Source organism: Crocodylus siamensis, chromosome 10 (assembly GCF_052110815.1).
Source record: "Crocodylus siamensis isolate JL-2025a chromosome 10, ASM5211081v1, whole genome shotgun sequence".
Lineage (NCBI taxonomy): Eukaryota > Metazoa > Chordata > Crocodylia > Crocodylidae > Crocodylus > Crocodylus siamensis.
The window spans coordinates 56690686-56705674 of NC_143404.1; the positions used below are offsets into that span (position 1 = coordinate 56690686).

Consider the following 14989-nt stretch of genomic DNA (forward strand, 5'->3'; position numbering starts at 1 on the left):
TTGCTGCTTTCTTTATACCCATCCTAGGACATCACAGTTACACTCTCAGTTGCAGACATGAATGCATTTCCACTGGATATCTACACCGTCTGCCCAGGTAAAGGAAGCTTCCTGCAAACACAATCTCCTATCTGGATTGGCACTGAGGTTTACAGCCTGATATGCCTTGGCATACCCAGCAGTTGGTAGTCTAGCTTGTTCAAGATAAGTCTGAAAATGTGCTCTGCATTTGTGTGCATTGTTCTTGCCCTTGTACAGGCAAACTAGACAAGTGCACATGCACTTGTCTAATTAAGTCTGTTTGAACAAGCAGTCATCTGCTTTATGCACAGAATCATTCAGGAAAATTAAGGAAGGGCACTCTTTAAGCAATTATATAGAAAACTTGTTTGGAAAAATCAGGCTACTACAGCATTTAGGCTAATATACATTAATCTGAACTAAAGCAGATGGAGGATGTGACCTTATTTTTTCCTGAAAAATATATTGCAATTTTAGAATTAGACTGTTTTGATAATGTTAGGGGTTAACACTACCATTTTCTGGATTTACAGAAACGGCAGTGGATGTGCAGAAGGGAATAGGCATCTGTAATGTGACTATCTAATTTGGAGACAAACATAAAAAGTAGCATTCTATAACTTGGAAGGGAACCACCACATCTAGAAGGATACCCAGAGGAAAAACCCCTCTGGCCCAGAGACTGATATAGGGTCATTTGAGCCACAGCTGCCAGAAGGATGGACCAGATTAACATTGGGAATGCAGCCAGTAAGGACCTAAGCCTATACTACTGAAGTTAATGTAATTTTTGCCCCAGTAAAGCTCCAGTTTCATGTGGGCTAAAATTAAAGTAGAACCTTTTGTAGAAGTAAAAACTTTTTACCTTCCCCAGGAACCCCAGCACTTTGATTATTAACAGCAGATTTTGTAGAAACAGGAGTAAAAAAATAAAAATAAGAGACACAAAACTACAGTTTATAGCAGAATTGAGTTTCAGAAGTGGGTCCTTATGGTACAGTCTGGAATGTAATTAGCTTTGCATTTGATACCTGCCAAACTTGGAGCAAAATTCTGTGCTCAGATCTGTCTGGTGGATCTTAATTCTGGTATTCCCTTTCTGAACAGAGCTAAGTGAAGTGAATGGAGTTAACACCAATGATGAATTTGACCCTGTATGAAATATGAATTTCTATCTGGAAGGCATGGAAGAGAACTTGGTATTTATAGAAAAATAACACTCTTCACCTAAGCAGACGGATCTTAATGTGTCCAACTGGAAATGGTGTTCAGAACATTTCGTAACTTCCACAACAAGAATTAAAAAAAATCGGTTTAGATGAGATGAAGCGTGGGAGTTACTTTTAAAAATGCTTTTGCTGAAGACAATAATGAACAGAAAGAATGTAGCTAACTAGCAGCTAACTGCTGCTGTAGGCAATTTGTGGTCACAGAGGAGACGTGCTCAGATTGCTTATAATCTAATATTTCCCTGGAGTTTTCCAGTAGGGGTTAAAAGGTTTTCAAGAGAAGTCTTTGTTTAAATGTTTTAAAGGTTTCCAACAGGGGCCCCTATGTTAGATTTCTGAGCAGTGTGTCTGCCTTGTTAAAAATTGGTGAAGTCATAAAATGCAATTAAAAATGCTGGAATGAATTGGGCTGAAATGCATGTAGGGCGGAGGAGCAGAGTAGTGTGTGCTCACTTTTGTGAGTGTGACTTAAAGACTGACACAGTAGGGAGTAAATCAGAGGGAAATGAGTGACAATAATTCCCTCGTGTTGTTAGAGAAATGTTTGGGAAATCTGCTATTCCCAAAGAAACTGACAGTTTCCTTTGTACCAAATGTCACATACAGCTATCACAGACTGTGAAGCTGAGCTGCTCATATGACTTGTTGACAGTAATAATTATTTCGAGCAATTGTCTCTTCTCCATTTAGGGCCCAAACGGTAGCAGATTGATCATCTGGGTTCAATCTGCTCCGTGAGAGCTTGCTCAGCTTTTAATCAGAGTTGCCATAAGGATTTCATTCAGAGGTCAGTCACTGAAACCCAGCATTCACACTTCTTTGTTACCTGCTGTGGGGGCTGAAAGAATTGGCCCTCTGTGGATATTTGTAGCGCACACATAGCTTTAAGTATCATGTAACATTTTTAGCAGTTAGAAGGGTTCTTTTCCTTCTCCAGACTTGGCAAAATGCGAAGATTTTAAAAATAGCCCTGTTTAAAACAGGGAGTGGTATAGAAATGTGCATAGAATATGGCACACATACAATGTCACACAGTTGTGGGAGACTTCCTAGCTGAGCACTCCCCAGGCAGCTAGCTTCAGGTCCCACTGCATAGGCACTAGGTACTTTAAATTTCCCTCATTCTTAGAAGTCTGCAGACATGCGCTCTAGCTCTAGCTTTTTTTTATGGCACACTTTCTGGGTCAAAACTTCATCTACTACTCCTGTATGGAAATGGGCCCACATGGCCCAGCAGTGGTAGAATGTGGAGGAGTTGGCAGGATTGTGCCACTGGGCTGGACAGAAGCTGGCATCTCAATATTTCAAACCCAAACTTCACAAACTTATTTTGACTGCTTTCAGTTCTGCTGGGGGTCTTGCACTGGGCCTCTTAAGACGGTTGCTTGTTCTCCAGTGAGCTCCCTTGTAGATTCGAAGTGATTCTATTACTTGCTTTAAAAAGGTCCTCAGTTCCTGGCAGAAGCGTTGTGCCTACATTGCAAGTCCTGATGATCTGAAGGCCTACTCTCAGAAGCACCCTCTCCCCAGCTGTAAAGAGTTTACCATTTATCCAGCCTGAGCAAGGACCATGCATCCCCAAGGGATGTACTATGAGATTTATTTCAGAGTGCATAGTTAGGACTTGATACACTATAAGGTGAATGTGTGGAGGAACCTGTAAATATTCCTAGGCCCCTAGATGGAGCAGAAAATTTCCATATAGCTCTTGGTGAACACATGCCAGCTTTACAAATTTCAGATGGTTCACACATGCAGATCAAACTCAAACCAGAATGGCTTTCAAGTGCATTTGAGGTTCAAGTTAAATGTTCCTCAGCTGTGACCTAAATCTTGCTATATGGAACTGGAGAGATGTTTGCTGAACATTTCCTGTTTTGTGTCCATGTATGCCAAAGAAATGAGTTCTGCATTCAGATGAAGAGCAGAAGTAGACATGTAGATTAAATTATTGTGCAGAAATGTTTAGTCCAAGAACAGTGCTGGATGGCTGATGGTTAGAATTAAAAGGATATAAACACAGCCCGGCTGTTTGTCCTCTTGCTGGTGCATAGTACCTCCTCTTCCTTGGAACTGTCAATTAAGGCAATATTTAGAAAAATAAACAGATGGAAAATGGACCAGACACTCCTGATTTTTGCTGTGAACAAAGTGGGGAGGCACAGTGTTCTCCCAGCCATTTTTACAGAGGCCAACACTTACACCACCTCCCCAGAGTGAGAAATATGATATGGTGGTGTTGGAGAATGAGGTCAGTGAACAAACTGTTGCTTTGGGGGGACTGAATTTAGCAGTCATTCTCTGTGGTGGTCTGTGCTATGCCACTCACTCCAGGTCAGCTGCAGATATTGGCTCCAGCACATTCATTAGGAAGATGTCCTGCTGGTGGTGCTGGTCAGTCTTCCTGCTTCTTCCTGACATTAGCTCTGCGGTACTGGCAGCTCTGCTAATGTTAATGCACCTTCCATTCTCAGTGGTGACCTACCATTCGCCCAACACAGTTTTCCATTTCCCTGTGGCTGAGGAATGAATATATAAGGGCAAGAATTTTACTCCATCACTATCCCTTCCATAGCAAGTAAGTGGCAGCTGGGTGATGCGGCTGCTTCCTGATGCCCCAAAGCTTCTTTATGGGTTTAAATGAAGGTAGATGTCTTCTCTCCAGTCTGTCTGTGTTAGGGGTTCTTCCACAGATAAATCTTTGGTTGAAGAATTTTCCATTGAATGTTTCCATCAGAAAATGCCATTTCATCAAGATCATCAACACTTTTTTGTGAGAACTTGCCTAATTCAGTGAAATTTCTGAGGGAACAGTTTGGAAATGGATTATTTTGACTTGCTTCATTTCAACAATGTCATTTTGACAAGGTGAAAACAGTTTGTTTTAATGTTATTGTTTCATGTATTTGTTTAGACTTTTAGGCAAAATCAAAGCTAATGTTTTGATATGATCAAAATGTAATTTTTCAATATTATCAAAACAAAATCATTCACTGTTATTGCAACAAAACATTTGGATGCTTCCAAATTGGAGTTTCCATTCTGTGACAAACTGTGGCAGACTTTGATGTCTCTACTTTTCTTTCCAATTTGCAGTGTAGACGATTTGGAATGTCAGAATTACCTATAGGTAAGGAAGCCCAGCTTTAGCGTTAATATTTTTGTGTTGAGGTATGCAATCAGCCACAGGAAGGAGCAGACAGCCCTCAGAAGGTACAAATGAGGTGTGTAGCTGGCAGTTCCTTGCCTGCCTCTTCTGGTTGCTGCTTATTTTTATATTTAGCTGAAATCAGTGGATTGTCAGGATTTACCTGGGTCGTTTAGCAATGCTGCAAGTGCCGTCTCTCTGTATATGCCTGTAACACTTGGCAGCAGTCTTTGCTATAAACTTCCGTGACTTGACCATGCCATGTTTAATCCTCCATGAAATCCACAAACTTAACTCAGCCTTTTTCTTCTGGAATTTGTCAGACTGTTCCTGAACATATGGATCCCATGGGCACACATCCTTAACTTTGTCCTTTATGCTGATGCATTGTTGCACCTTCAGAGTCAAACGGAGACCTGGCAAGAGTGCACAATTTCCATTAACATTGTTGGAACTGTGCCCATACGACCTCAGGCCTGGCACTTGGAGTCCGTGGAGATTGGCATAACTTTAGAACCGCAATAGAGTAGAAAAAGGAATCGGACTCAGTAGGTTCTCTGACTGATTTGACATCCCAGGGATACCTTGATACAAGGGACTCAATTAAGGATAGGTTCCTTAATTCACGTGGTACTTTTTGTTAGACCTTTGATATGCCTTTTGAAAGCTAATGTCTCATTTTCAGGTCTTTATGGAGTTTATCTGCTGGTACTATGTTCCTGATTCAGAGCCAGGGAATTATCAGTTTCCAAACAATAACTGGGCTGCACAAGAGGCTTTTCATACTAGCCAAGATACTCTGTACTCAGAAGTACTTTAAGGATAGATCAGAGATGTAATGAAGTGCAGAAAAAGGAAGTACTCAAGATGTCAGAGAGAACTTTCAAAGGCATAAATTCCTTGAAAGAGGGGGAAAATGCTATCCAGCATCTCATCCCAAAATGTTCCTTGCAGAAATAATTCAGATGTTACCACTAACATAAATACTTAAACAGACCGTGCTTCCCCGAGTCCAGTCAGAAGATGGCTTAGTAGGATATAACCTTGCCATTCACCCTGCAAAGAATAGTGGACAAGGAGCTTCCATTCATACATCTTCGCTATACAAGGAAACCAAACAATACAGGAAGCTGTTGTCATCAGGGAGTCCTAAAGGAAGTGACTTCAGTTGGGGAATCGGGCTTTGAAAAATATAGCAGTGAGAAGCAAGAAAGGAGTCGACTTAACACTGATCAAGGGAATGTGCATCCAGGTTATATTCTTGTGATAGTGCTCAGGATGCATGCTGTTGCATTGTGCAGTAGCATAACGGGGAGGGTGTTGGCTGGGGCAGCTGTCCTGGGCACCAACTGCGGGGAGGGAGGTTGAGGGGGGACTGAAAAATATCAGCTACCACTGCAGCTGCACAATCATGCCAGCATCAGGGCAGCAGCCAAAAGTCACCACTTGCGTCACGCTGCCCTGGGCTCCTGGCTGCTTTGTTATGGCCCCTGGCATCATGTTCTAAGCCACTGTGTAAAGAAATTGTCTCCTTCCCTTCTAAACAAAACAGTATCTTTCCAGATGGGATCTGGCCCAGAAAGGCTGCCATACAGTTGTAATCTGAGAATGGTGTGATGTCCTGGAGATACCTCCCTTCTCTTTTCCCACACGCGTATCACTTTTGGGCCAGGATTTTGGAGCAACAAAAAGACAGACCATTCTGTGAGAGATCTGTTGCATGTCTTGCAGAGAGACCCTTGCTGGATGGACAATTCAGAAGTTTCAGTTAGTGCTGTGAGACACCTGGAGTAGACAAGCGGGATAATTAAAACTGCATTAATAGTATTAATTGCTGTGTGATTTGCAGTGTGTTACCTAGCAGTGCCAGGAAGATTGGTCTGAAATACTCAAACAGGGCACGCTAGGCCAGCGGCTCTTCTGTGCTTGTCTTGGAACGTAAAAATGATTCCTGATACGTTAGGGATGTGCTTTCTCAAGAATGAAGAGGACTGGGATTGTAGGCAGGGTGCCAGCCATCCATTAAACCAGAATGGGCCTATTCTTATTTGTGCGGCAGTACCTCTCAGGAGCTCCATTCACAGCCCACTGTGCTGATCCTGCCCAGAACTAGAACAGGCAAATGGTCTCTGCCCCATGCATAATCGTCCTGTGGAGTTGGCATTAGCAAAGGTGTGGGATGATGGGGCCCTTGACCTGCTTGGTGATTTCGCCTACTCAACCCCAATGCTGTTCCAGCTAGTTGGTTAAATTGCTTTTTTGCTATCTGCCTTGGGGAGGAGCTCTCTTGTTTGTTTTAGCATAAGGCACAAATACATTGGTAGGGGTCTTCAGCTGGACAAACAGGAAATATTTGGGTAATGGCGTTCTAGGGGACAGACATCCTCCCTGATTTCTAGCCAGAAAGGGGCTAACCCAGAGTCATGCTCATGCAAATGTGCAAGGAAAAAGATAAAGCCAGGGTGTTCAGGAAAGATCCAGGCTTTGGGAGAAGTGTGTGTGTGTGTGTGTGTGTGTGTGTGTGTGTGTGTGTGTGAGAGAGAGAGAGAGAGAGAGAGAGAGAGTGAGAGGAGGGATGTTTAGGGAACTCTGTAAGAGTAGCTGTTTGCTAAGCAGGAGGGGCAGCTTCCTGAGAGGCCAGGTGTCAATGTCTAGTGAGTGCAGGGTTTATTCCTTTTGGGAGTGCCATTGCTTGGCTTTGTTTTACCTTTTCTTTGTGCAGTGAATACCCCTGCAAGGCTCCATAGAATTCCACCAAGCTGAAGATACTTGTGGGTTATTCTGGCCCCCAAAGACACCATTTTTCCAGTGACTGGACTCACTGTGCCCTTGTGCTGCCAAGTCATTAGGTAGTTGGGGGGTGAGGGGGAGGAAGAAGGGGGAAAGGATTGGTCTGGCATGACTTTTTTTCATAAATCAACTGATTTCTGTTCCTCCCCTGGCTCTGCAGCCTGCCCTGCTTAAGGACAGCCCAGCCAGAGGCAGCTCTCTAGGTTAGGTGACCTGTGTTCTTTCCTCTGCAACTAACGTCCTGCATGACCTTGGGCAAGGCACTTCACCTTTCAGTACCTCAACTTCCCTACCTGAAAGAGAGCTGTTGTTGCTTGTCTGTCAGCATTTTGAGATCAGCTGATACAATGCCACGCTTACATGCAGCATTTTAAGAATGAGATGAAGAAGGCCATTCCATTTTCCTGAGGATTTAGCTGGCTTGAAATTTGGTTTCATTCTGATTAGGAACAAAAAAGCCCCAACAAGACTGAAAACTCTGCCTGAAAGGAAATGGAGTCCTGTCTCCCTGGCTGGCTGCATGGTGGCTGCTCCAGCACTATACACATTGGATATTACCTGGCCTTCCCTGCAAAATCTGCCTGGCAATAGGATCTCAACAGCACCCTGCCTGGCTTTCTTGGCACCTTCAGCATACTTGAACCTACTCAGTGAAACATTTTCATTTTCCCCAAACTGGCAAATTCTGACAAAGTGATGTGTATCCATTGCTCTTTATCATCTTCCATAAAGTTCCCAGTAAGTCATTCTTTCCCTCTGCCATATATCATGTGAATGACTTGCACCCCACTGCCTACAGCCCACTGCCCCCATGGTCTCCTTGAGCTCAGTCCCCCTTCCTGGCCATTGCGGGCTTAGCACAAAGAACAGACGTAAGACTTGGCTGCCCCTAGGTTGTAGAATAAAACACAACATCCAGAAATGCAGACAGGCCATGTGAGTCACAGGAACATCACAGCACATCCAAGAAAAATGGCTGGGGCTCAGGTGTCCAAACCAGAGTCTGTTTCTCTTCTTAAGGCAAAAGGTCTGAGAGTTTTCACAGTCAGTGAAAGTGTTTCCACCCCATCTTCCATCCTCTCTCTCTCCTGTCCAGTCCAGCATACAAGCCATCACACCCTAGGATTGCAGTGGGACCACAGAGCAGATCTGCATCTCCACCCTGCTGCTAGTAAATTGTGGCCAAACATCTGGGTCAAGCACCCTGATTTGGGGTTGCTTGGCAAACAATGTAGTCAGATCCCCAACCTGGATTTATCAGTCAGAAGTGGAATATGCAAAACATTTCTCTTAACCTGCAGCTGGGGAGGGAACTGCCAAGGAGGCCAAGCTGAAATCTGAAGCTGCTGTTTTTCCTGAGAAGGAGCCCTTGGCAGGCAATTCAGACAGACAATGAAAGCAGAGAGCAACACAAGGAATCACAGCTGGCAACTTGGCTGGGATGTGCCAGGGAGGGAGGAGGCAGCAGTACATGTGGGACATGAGTCAGGCTTACCTGTTTGCCCTTGGGGATCCATCGTGTAGCACCTGAGGTCTGCTAGCCTGTGATCACTCTGTGAAGTGAGTCTGGAGCCACCATTTATCCTCTGCCTCTTGTTCTCCGACTTCCCCTTTGTTACTCTCTGCAGACTAAGGCATCCTTCTGAGCAGCATGAAGCAGCCGACTAGTTCCCCGTGCCACTGAAAATCAGAAACTCTAAAGTGACGTTCCTCATTTTGGAGTTCTCTTCTCTAGGTTCCTGGGGGCTGCAACAACCCTGCCTGTACCTTGAGCAGTCGTGCCCTGCTCATATCTCTCTCACTATATAGCCCAGTGTTTATCTCCAAGGTCTCTTGATTATTTCCTAATTTTTCAGCCCTGATCAGTATTTGCTTTTTCTTTCAGCACCTGTTTCCCAGCTGTTTGCTTCTCACACATCTCCAGCTCCCACCAGGAAAGCAGTACTGGTGACAGAAATGGACAGTGCAGAATAGAGAGTAGAGAGCCAGTCAGACAGGGAGAACCTAATATTGAGTCCATCCTCTCAGACAGAGGGGAGGCATGACAAGATAATGGGTCGCTATGGCTGCTGCCACGGGGCAAGACTGCGCATTAATTTGAAACAAGGGGTGGCATGGATGCACTGTCTGTGAGCTGGGGCATTTACTCAGTCATGATAATAAATATTTACAGCCCCTTGTGCATGACTGGCTTAACATGAGATGGGGCATGCACTGTACAGACCCCTACACAGAAGTTAACCCCATGCAGCCCAGAGAAACTTTGGGAATTAACACAAAATGAAGAAGCCATATACCAAAATAAATAAATACAATCCCGAACTGTTTTTCTCATGATTAATTTTTCTTCCTTTGAGTTCATTCTTCTCCCTGTGCTGGCTTTGAAGTTAGATACAGACAGACCTGGGCTCTGTGCCAGGCTGCCACTGAAATGAGGCTTGGACACCAGAATCCTGCAGAAATGTTATGCATGGCACATCTGCCCCCAGAAATATTTTGTGGTTAGCAACTTCTTTCACCCCTCCAAAAAAAAATTATCACTGCAAAGAAATCCATTGAAAAAGATGGCGAAACCAGAATGATTTGGAAGAAGTGTCAGTTATTATTTAACTGTTTAGTTAACTGGGTTGGAGCCAATGCCCTGAAGCTGTGTCAGCCTGAGTCAGTGACTAGGTGCCTGGGTTTGTAAGATTTATTGACTCTATACTAAATACCTGAGGCAGATGCGTTCCAAGCTGAAGCCTGATAATGTTTCAGAAAGATGTGTAGTAGGGTTGTGCGAGACAGCATTGTTCCACTTCCGTTTCGACATTTCAGTGCAATAGTGTTTTATTTCGAGTTTTGTTTCGTTTTGAAAGCATTGTTCTGTTTCACTTCATTGAAAGCGTTTTGCTATTTTGATGCTGTTTTGACTTTCGCCAACCCAGTGCTGGGAAGATCGATGCTGCCGCTGGCCCCAGCCAGCTGGACCAGCTTCCTGTCACCTGGCAGGCAGATTGGGGGCCTGCACTCCCGGGAGTAGTCCAGCACAGCCCCCACAGCCCTCCCAGGGTGCAGGCAGCCCCAGTCTGCCTGCTGGATGACAGGAGGTGGGTGCTGCCGGCTGGGGCCAGCAGCAGCACCCGCCTTCTGTCATCTGGCAGCAGATCGGGGCTGCCTGGGCTGTGAGGGCTTTCCTGGACTGCTCCTGGGGGTGCAGGCCCCCATCTGCCTACCCTGGGATTGGGGTGGGGGTAGGTCCCCGCATGAGCTGATTTGCACTGGGCCCTGCACCCTCCTCAGGCCAGCTCTGAAACGGGGCCCGGGGCATAGCAGCTCCTGTGGGGACCCACCGCCGCCCCATTCCTGAGGAGGGGAAGGGTCCCTGCATGAGCTGATTTGCCCCAGCCCCATACCGGAGCCGGTTTGAGGGGATGTAGGGTCCAGGGCAGATCAGCTCATGTGGGGACCCTCCCCTGCCCCGAGACTGGTGCGGTGGGTCCCCGCACGAGCTGATCTGCCCTGGGCCTGCCTGCTGCTGGCCTCAGGCGGCAGCACCAGCCTCCTGTGATCCAGGAGGCCGATCGGGGGCCCGCACCCCCAGGAGCACTCCGGCACAGCCCCTGCAGCCTTTCTGGAGAAGCAGCCGGGCCCCATCTGCCTGCTGGATGACAGGAGGCTAGTGCTGCCGGCTAGGGCCAGTGGCAGCACCAATCTTCCTGGTGCTGGGTGCAGCTACACCCAGCGCTGGCCCCAGCCGGCAACACCAGCTTCCTGTGATCTGGCAGGCAGTTTGGGGGCCACAGCCCCAGAGGAGTCTGGCACAGCCCTGCAGCCCTCCTGGGGGTGCAGGCAGGCCCTGATCTGCCTGCCATATGACAGGGGGCTGCAGCTGCCAGCCGGGACTGGCGCTGAAGCCAGTAAGCCTGGCTTTGAAACTTGAAACATTTTAAAAAGTTTCGAAACATTTTGAGTGCCCTTGTTTTGTTTCGAAGGCTTTTTCTTTTTGATTTCACAGTTTCGAGCTCCAAATACATTGGAACAGCTTTGAAATGAAACACCAGGAAAAATTTTGCACAGCCCTAAAGTGTGTATCATCTGGTCTGTATAGCACAGGCCACAGCACCTCACCCCGACATTTCTGCCTCAGCACATAACTCCTAAACATATGGTCTAGTTTGAAAGACAACATGCTTCTCTCCAAGGTCCTTTGATTATTTCTTAATTTTTCAGTCCTGCCCAGTTTTTACTCTTCCATTTCCACTGTGTCCTCTGGTTACTCGTGCCAGGGGTTAATTATTCTCACTAGTAAAACAGTTGTGCCCTATTTCTCATCTGAACTTGCCCTGCTGCAGCTTCCAACCATTGAATCCCTCTATGCCTTTTCTATTGGATTAATGAGTGATCTACTGTCAGAAATTTGTTCTCTATTTAGATACTTGCAGACCATGAACAAGGCACCCTTTAACCTTCTTTTGGTTACATTAATTAAAGTGAGGTTCCTAAGCCTCTCTCTACAAGCCATGCTCCCAATCTCAAACCCTTCTTGTAGCTTTTTTTCCAAGTTACAGTCCCCTACAGCATTCCACCCTCCTTTTTGAAGTGTGCACGCCAGAACTGGTGACAATTTTATGATGTAGCTTTGAAACCAGCTAAGTGGGCCTGTTACCAACAAAGGCATTAGATTGAGGGCTTGTACATTTGCACTTGACAGCTCAAGGTAAACTCCAGTGATTGATCATGACTAAGACCTTAGAGCATTAAATCAATATTTACTGATGACTGTACTTAAAGTAAATGTCCAATACTGTTTTTAAAGTACTTTTTCAATATCTCCATTCAGTAGTCCTGCCTGTCTCTCAGAGGGATGGATGACTTGGTAACCATGGCACGTGACCATGCATAGAACTTACCCAACAACAGCTTGGGAAGTCTCTGATTTCCAAAGCTTAGCTATATAGGAGCAGCCATTCAGAATCAGACCTGTGGACCCTTTATTCCAATAGCCTTCCTCAGGCAGTGGACCAAAGCAGATGTTTTGAAGGAAGGTGTAAAGCAGTAAGGAGATGCCCATATAATATCTAACTATGGAATAACTGAAGACAAGGAATTGTCTTCCCCTGACTTCTAGGTTTCTTTTCTGAAGATAGAGGGCTCATATTGAAGCAAGGAGATTTCTAACAGGAAAGGTAACTCTCTCAGTTCAGCTCTGCATTATATGACTTTCAATTTGGTTGTTTGTTCATCATTCCCTCTTATTATCTTTTAAACACTTTGGGATGGGGAGGGACACCTTTTCTCAGAAAACTATTTTTTGTCATGACCTGTTGTTGCAACTGCTTGTACAGTCCATGCCTGCAGAGATTTAGGCACTCAAATCATAGAATCATAGAAAATGAGGGTTGGAAGGGACCTTAGGAGGTCATCTAGTCCAACCCCCTGCTCGAAGCAGGACCATCCCCAACTAGATCATGCCCACCTGGTTTTTCATACAGACATTCCTGAAGATCTGAGTACTAATGTAATTCCATTTTCATTGTAAATGGTTGACATGAGTGATTTGTTCTTCTCTAGCATGATGTTTTCCTTTGATCAAAAGGCACAGAGATCACTTCCCAGAGAGGGGCTTCATCACCCACCTCCTAGACTGGCATGGTTACTGTCTTTGGAGCTGTCACTAGTTGTCTTGTTTAATACCTTGTGGTAGCTTAAAAATATGGGACTCCTGCTGACATTTCTTGTCTACACTGACAAGGAATGACAGCTCTAACCAGCTGTTAGAAGTTACCCTGAACGACCTTACTCTTCCTAATGCAGTCTGTTAACAGGGGCTTTATCTTGACTCTGAGCAAAGGACAGAGACAGACTCTCCTGGATCAGCTTCATGGCTGATATGATTTACAGTGTGTTTGTTTGTACTTAAAACGGATGGTAGCCTCAAACCCCCATTTTATCATTTGCCTAATATTTCCTTTCCACAACTTTCAATCAGATAACAGGCATATTGTGCCAGACCAGGTCCCCTGCTACTGCTCTGACAGTGGCACCTCTTCCCTCCCAGCCAACCAAGGCTTTCTCTGAGTGGTAGCTGCTGGCTGCATTTTTTGCTTTGAGTTGCACTGCAATTTGCATTTTAATGGCCATGTATAGCACTCCCATGGCCCTGTAGGAATATGAGCTGCCTTCCCATATTGGCTTGAGTGTGGGCTCTCCTCCCCTTCTCTTGGCTGGAATATAACAGCCACTAAGGCTACAACACAAAGGCACCCATTGTGCATTGAGATGCAGGGTTAGCACTAGGTTTTAGTTTTATTTTGAAAATCTGCAAAAAGGCGGGGTCCAGTTATTCTGAATGTATCTGGGTAATTTGCTCCCAATTTGGCTTTCATCTAATATAAGATTGTATTATTTGGCCATTGGCATTGTTATTAAGTTATTCTACTCATATCCAGATGCTGCATGGTGCTTGCAGCCTGATCAATAATGCATTAATGAAAAGCAAATAAATAAGTGTGTCCCCAAGGAGCTGAAAAAATGTTCTAAATTCCAAGTTTAAAAAAAATGTAACCAACTAAAAAATAAGTAACATCTTGAGGTTTTGGAAAACTGGATCAAGTCTCTTTCATTCTAGGAGCCCAAATACTTGGGTATCCACATTAGACCAATAAAATAAATAGGAGAGCACAGAGCATGCCCTAGAAAAGCAACTCATGAAGAAAAAACTGCAAAATCCTGAAGAGAAGGATGAAGGTTCAGTGAGGTAATCACTTTCTGTGAAGAAGTGAAGGCAAAATTGTCCCTGCAAAGAGTTGGAGTCTATGGGAAATCACATGCCACCATGGACAGGCTGGTGGCCATTGTATTTTAGTATGGGAAGAGTGTTTGTACAGCACCAAGCACAAAGTCCCTGTCAGCTCCAACGCATGGTCACAGCATATAATTATGGAAGCAATTAACAGTATTAAGTGACTCCAAGAGTAGCAACTGCTCCAAATGGAGAAAAGCTGTGCTTATGCCCTAATGTACTTAATTATTGGGCACACAGTAGCAGCTGAATGCACAGTGATCAATCCTCACATTTCACACACCCAAGGGCTCAGCTGCATGAAAATATTTCTGAAATAACTTGCTGGATTAACCAGGGATCCCAGGCACATCAGGAAACTCTCACAGGGGCATTTTAAACTGAATTGACTTGGAGGCTATTGACTATAGCAAAAAAAGGCTATACTTTCTCAAATACAGGCAACTCCCGCTTAATGCTGTTTCACTTAGCGCTGTTTCGCTACAACACTCATTTGAAATTGATACCTGATTTCACCTAACGCTCAGCGAGTTTTGTTATAATGCTTGCGGTCGCCATCTTGGGTCGTCAAATACTTTTGGTTTCGCTTAACGCTCAGTTTTTCAGGAACCAATTAAGAGCGCTAAGTGGGGTTTGCCTGTATATACCTTTCAAAACTGCTTCCAAGAGAGCTTCCCACACAGATATGATGGTCTGTGAGTTTGTGTGGGATTTTAATTGGGCAGATATAGGCATGTGGAAAAAGGCCTTGGAATCAATTTAGGAGACTTCTTGGAAAATTGACTCTGCAATTTACTAAAAATTGACCCAATTCCAGTTTTTGCCGGGGTTTGTGGTTAATTTATGTGGACTGCTCTGCCCTGTGCACTACCCATGACCCTCAGCCTGGCCTGATGTTTATCTGCGAGAAAAGAGTGCGCATAGAGCCGTCACCCCCCTTTACTCAGCGATTTCCTGCTCTTCCATTGGCTGGAGAGGACAGAATTGCAGCCAGCTGTAAAGCACCTGGCTGCACAT

At 45.0% G+C, this 14989-nt stretch overlaps 2 protein-coding genes across 3 annotated transcripts in view; one reads left to right on the forward strand and one right to left on the reverse strand.

Annotated features, from left to right (window-relative positions):
- Positions 1-10209, reverse strand: part of RBPJL (recombination signal binding protein for immunoglobulin kappa J region like) — a 42654-nt gene extending 32445 nt beyond the window's left edge. The window contains exon 1 of the mRNA XM_090020919.1: positions 8684-10209. Within this exon, the coding sequence (XP_089877045.1) occupies positions 8684-8705 (22 nt within the window). The 5' untranslated portion in view covers positions 8706-10209. The remainder of the gene's footprint in view (positions 1-8683) is intronic.
- Positions 1-14989, forward strand: part of MATN4 (matrilin 4) — a 28691-nt gene that overhangs the window by 1173 nt on the left and 12529 nt on the right. The window contains exon 2 of one of the 2 annotated variants that reach the window (XM_090020918.1): positions 28-97. The exons of the other annotated variant lie outside the window; for it this stretch is intronic. The gene's annotated coding sequence lies outside the window, so the exon portion shown is untranslated. The remainder of the gene's footprint in view (positions 1-27; positions 98-14989) is intronic. 2 annotated transcript variants of the gene reach the window in all.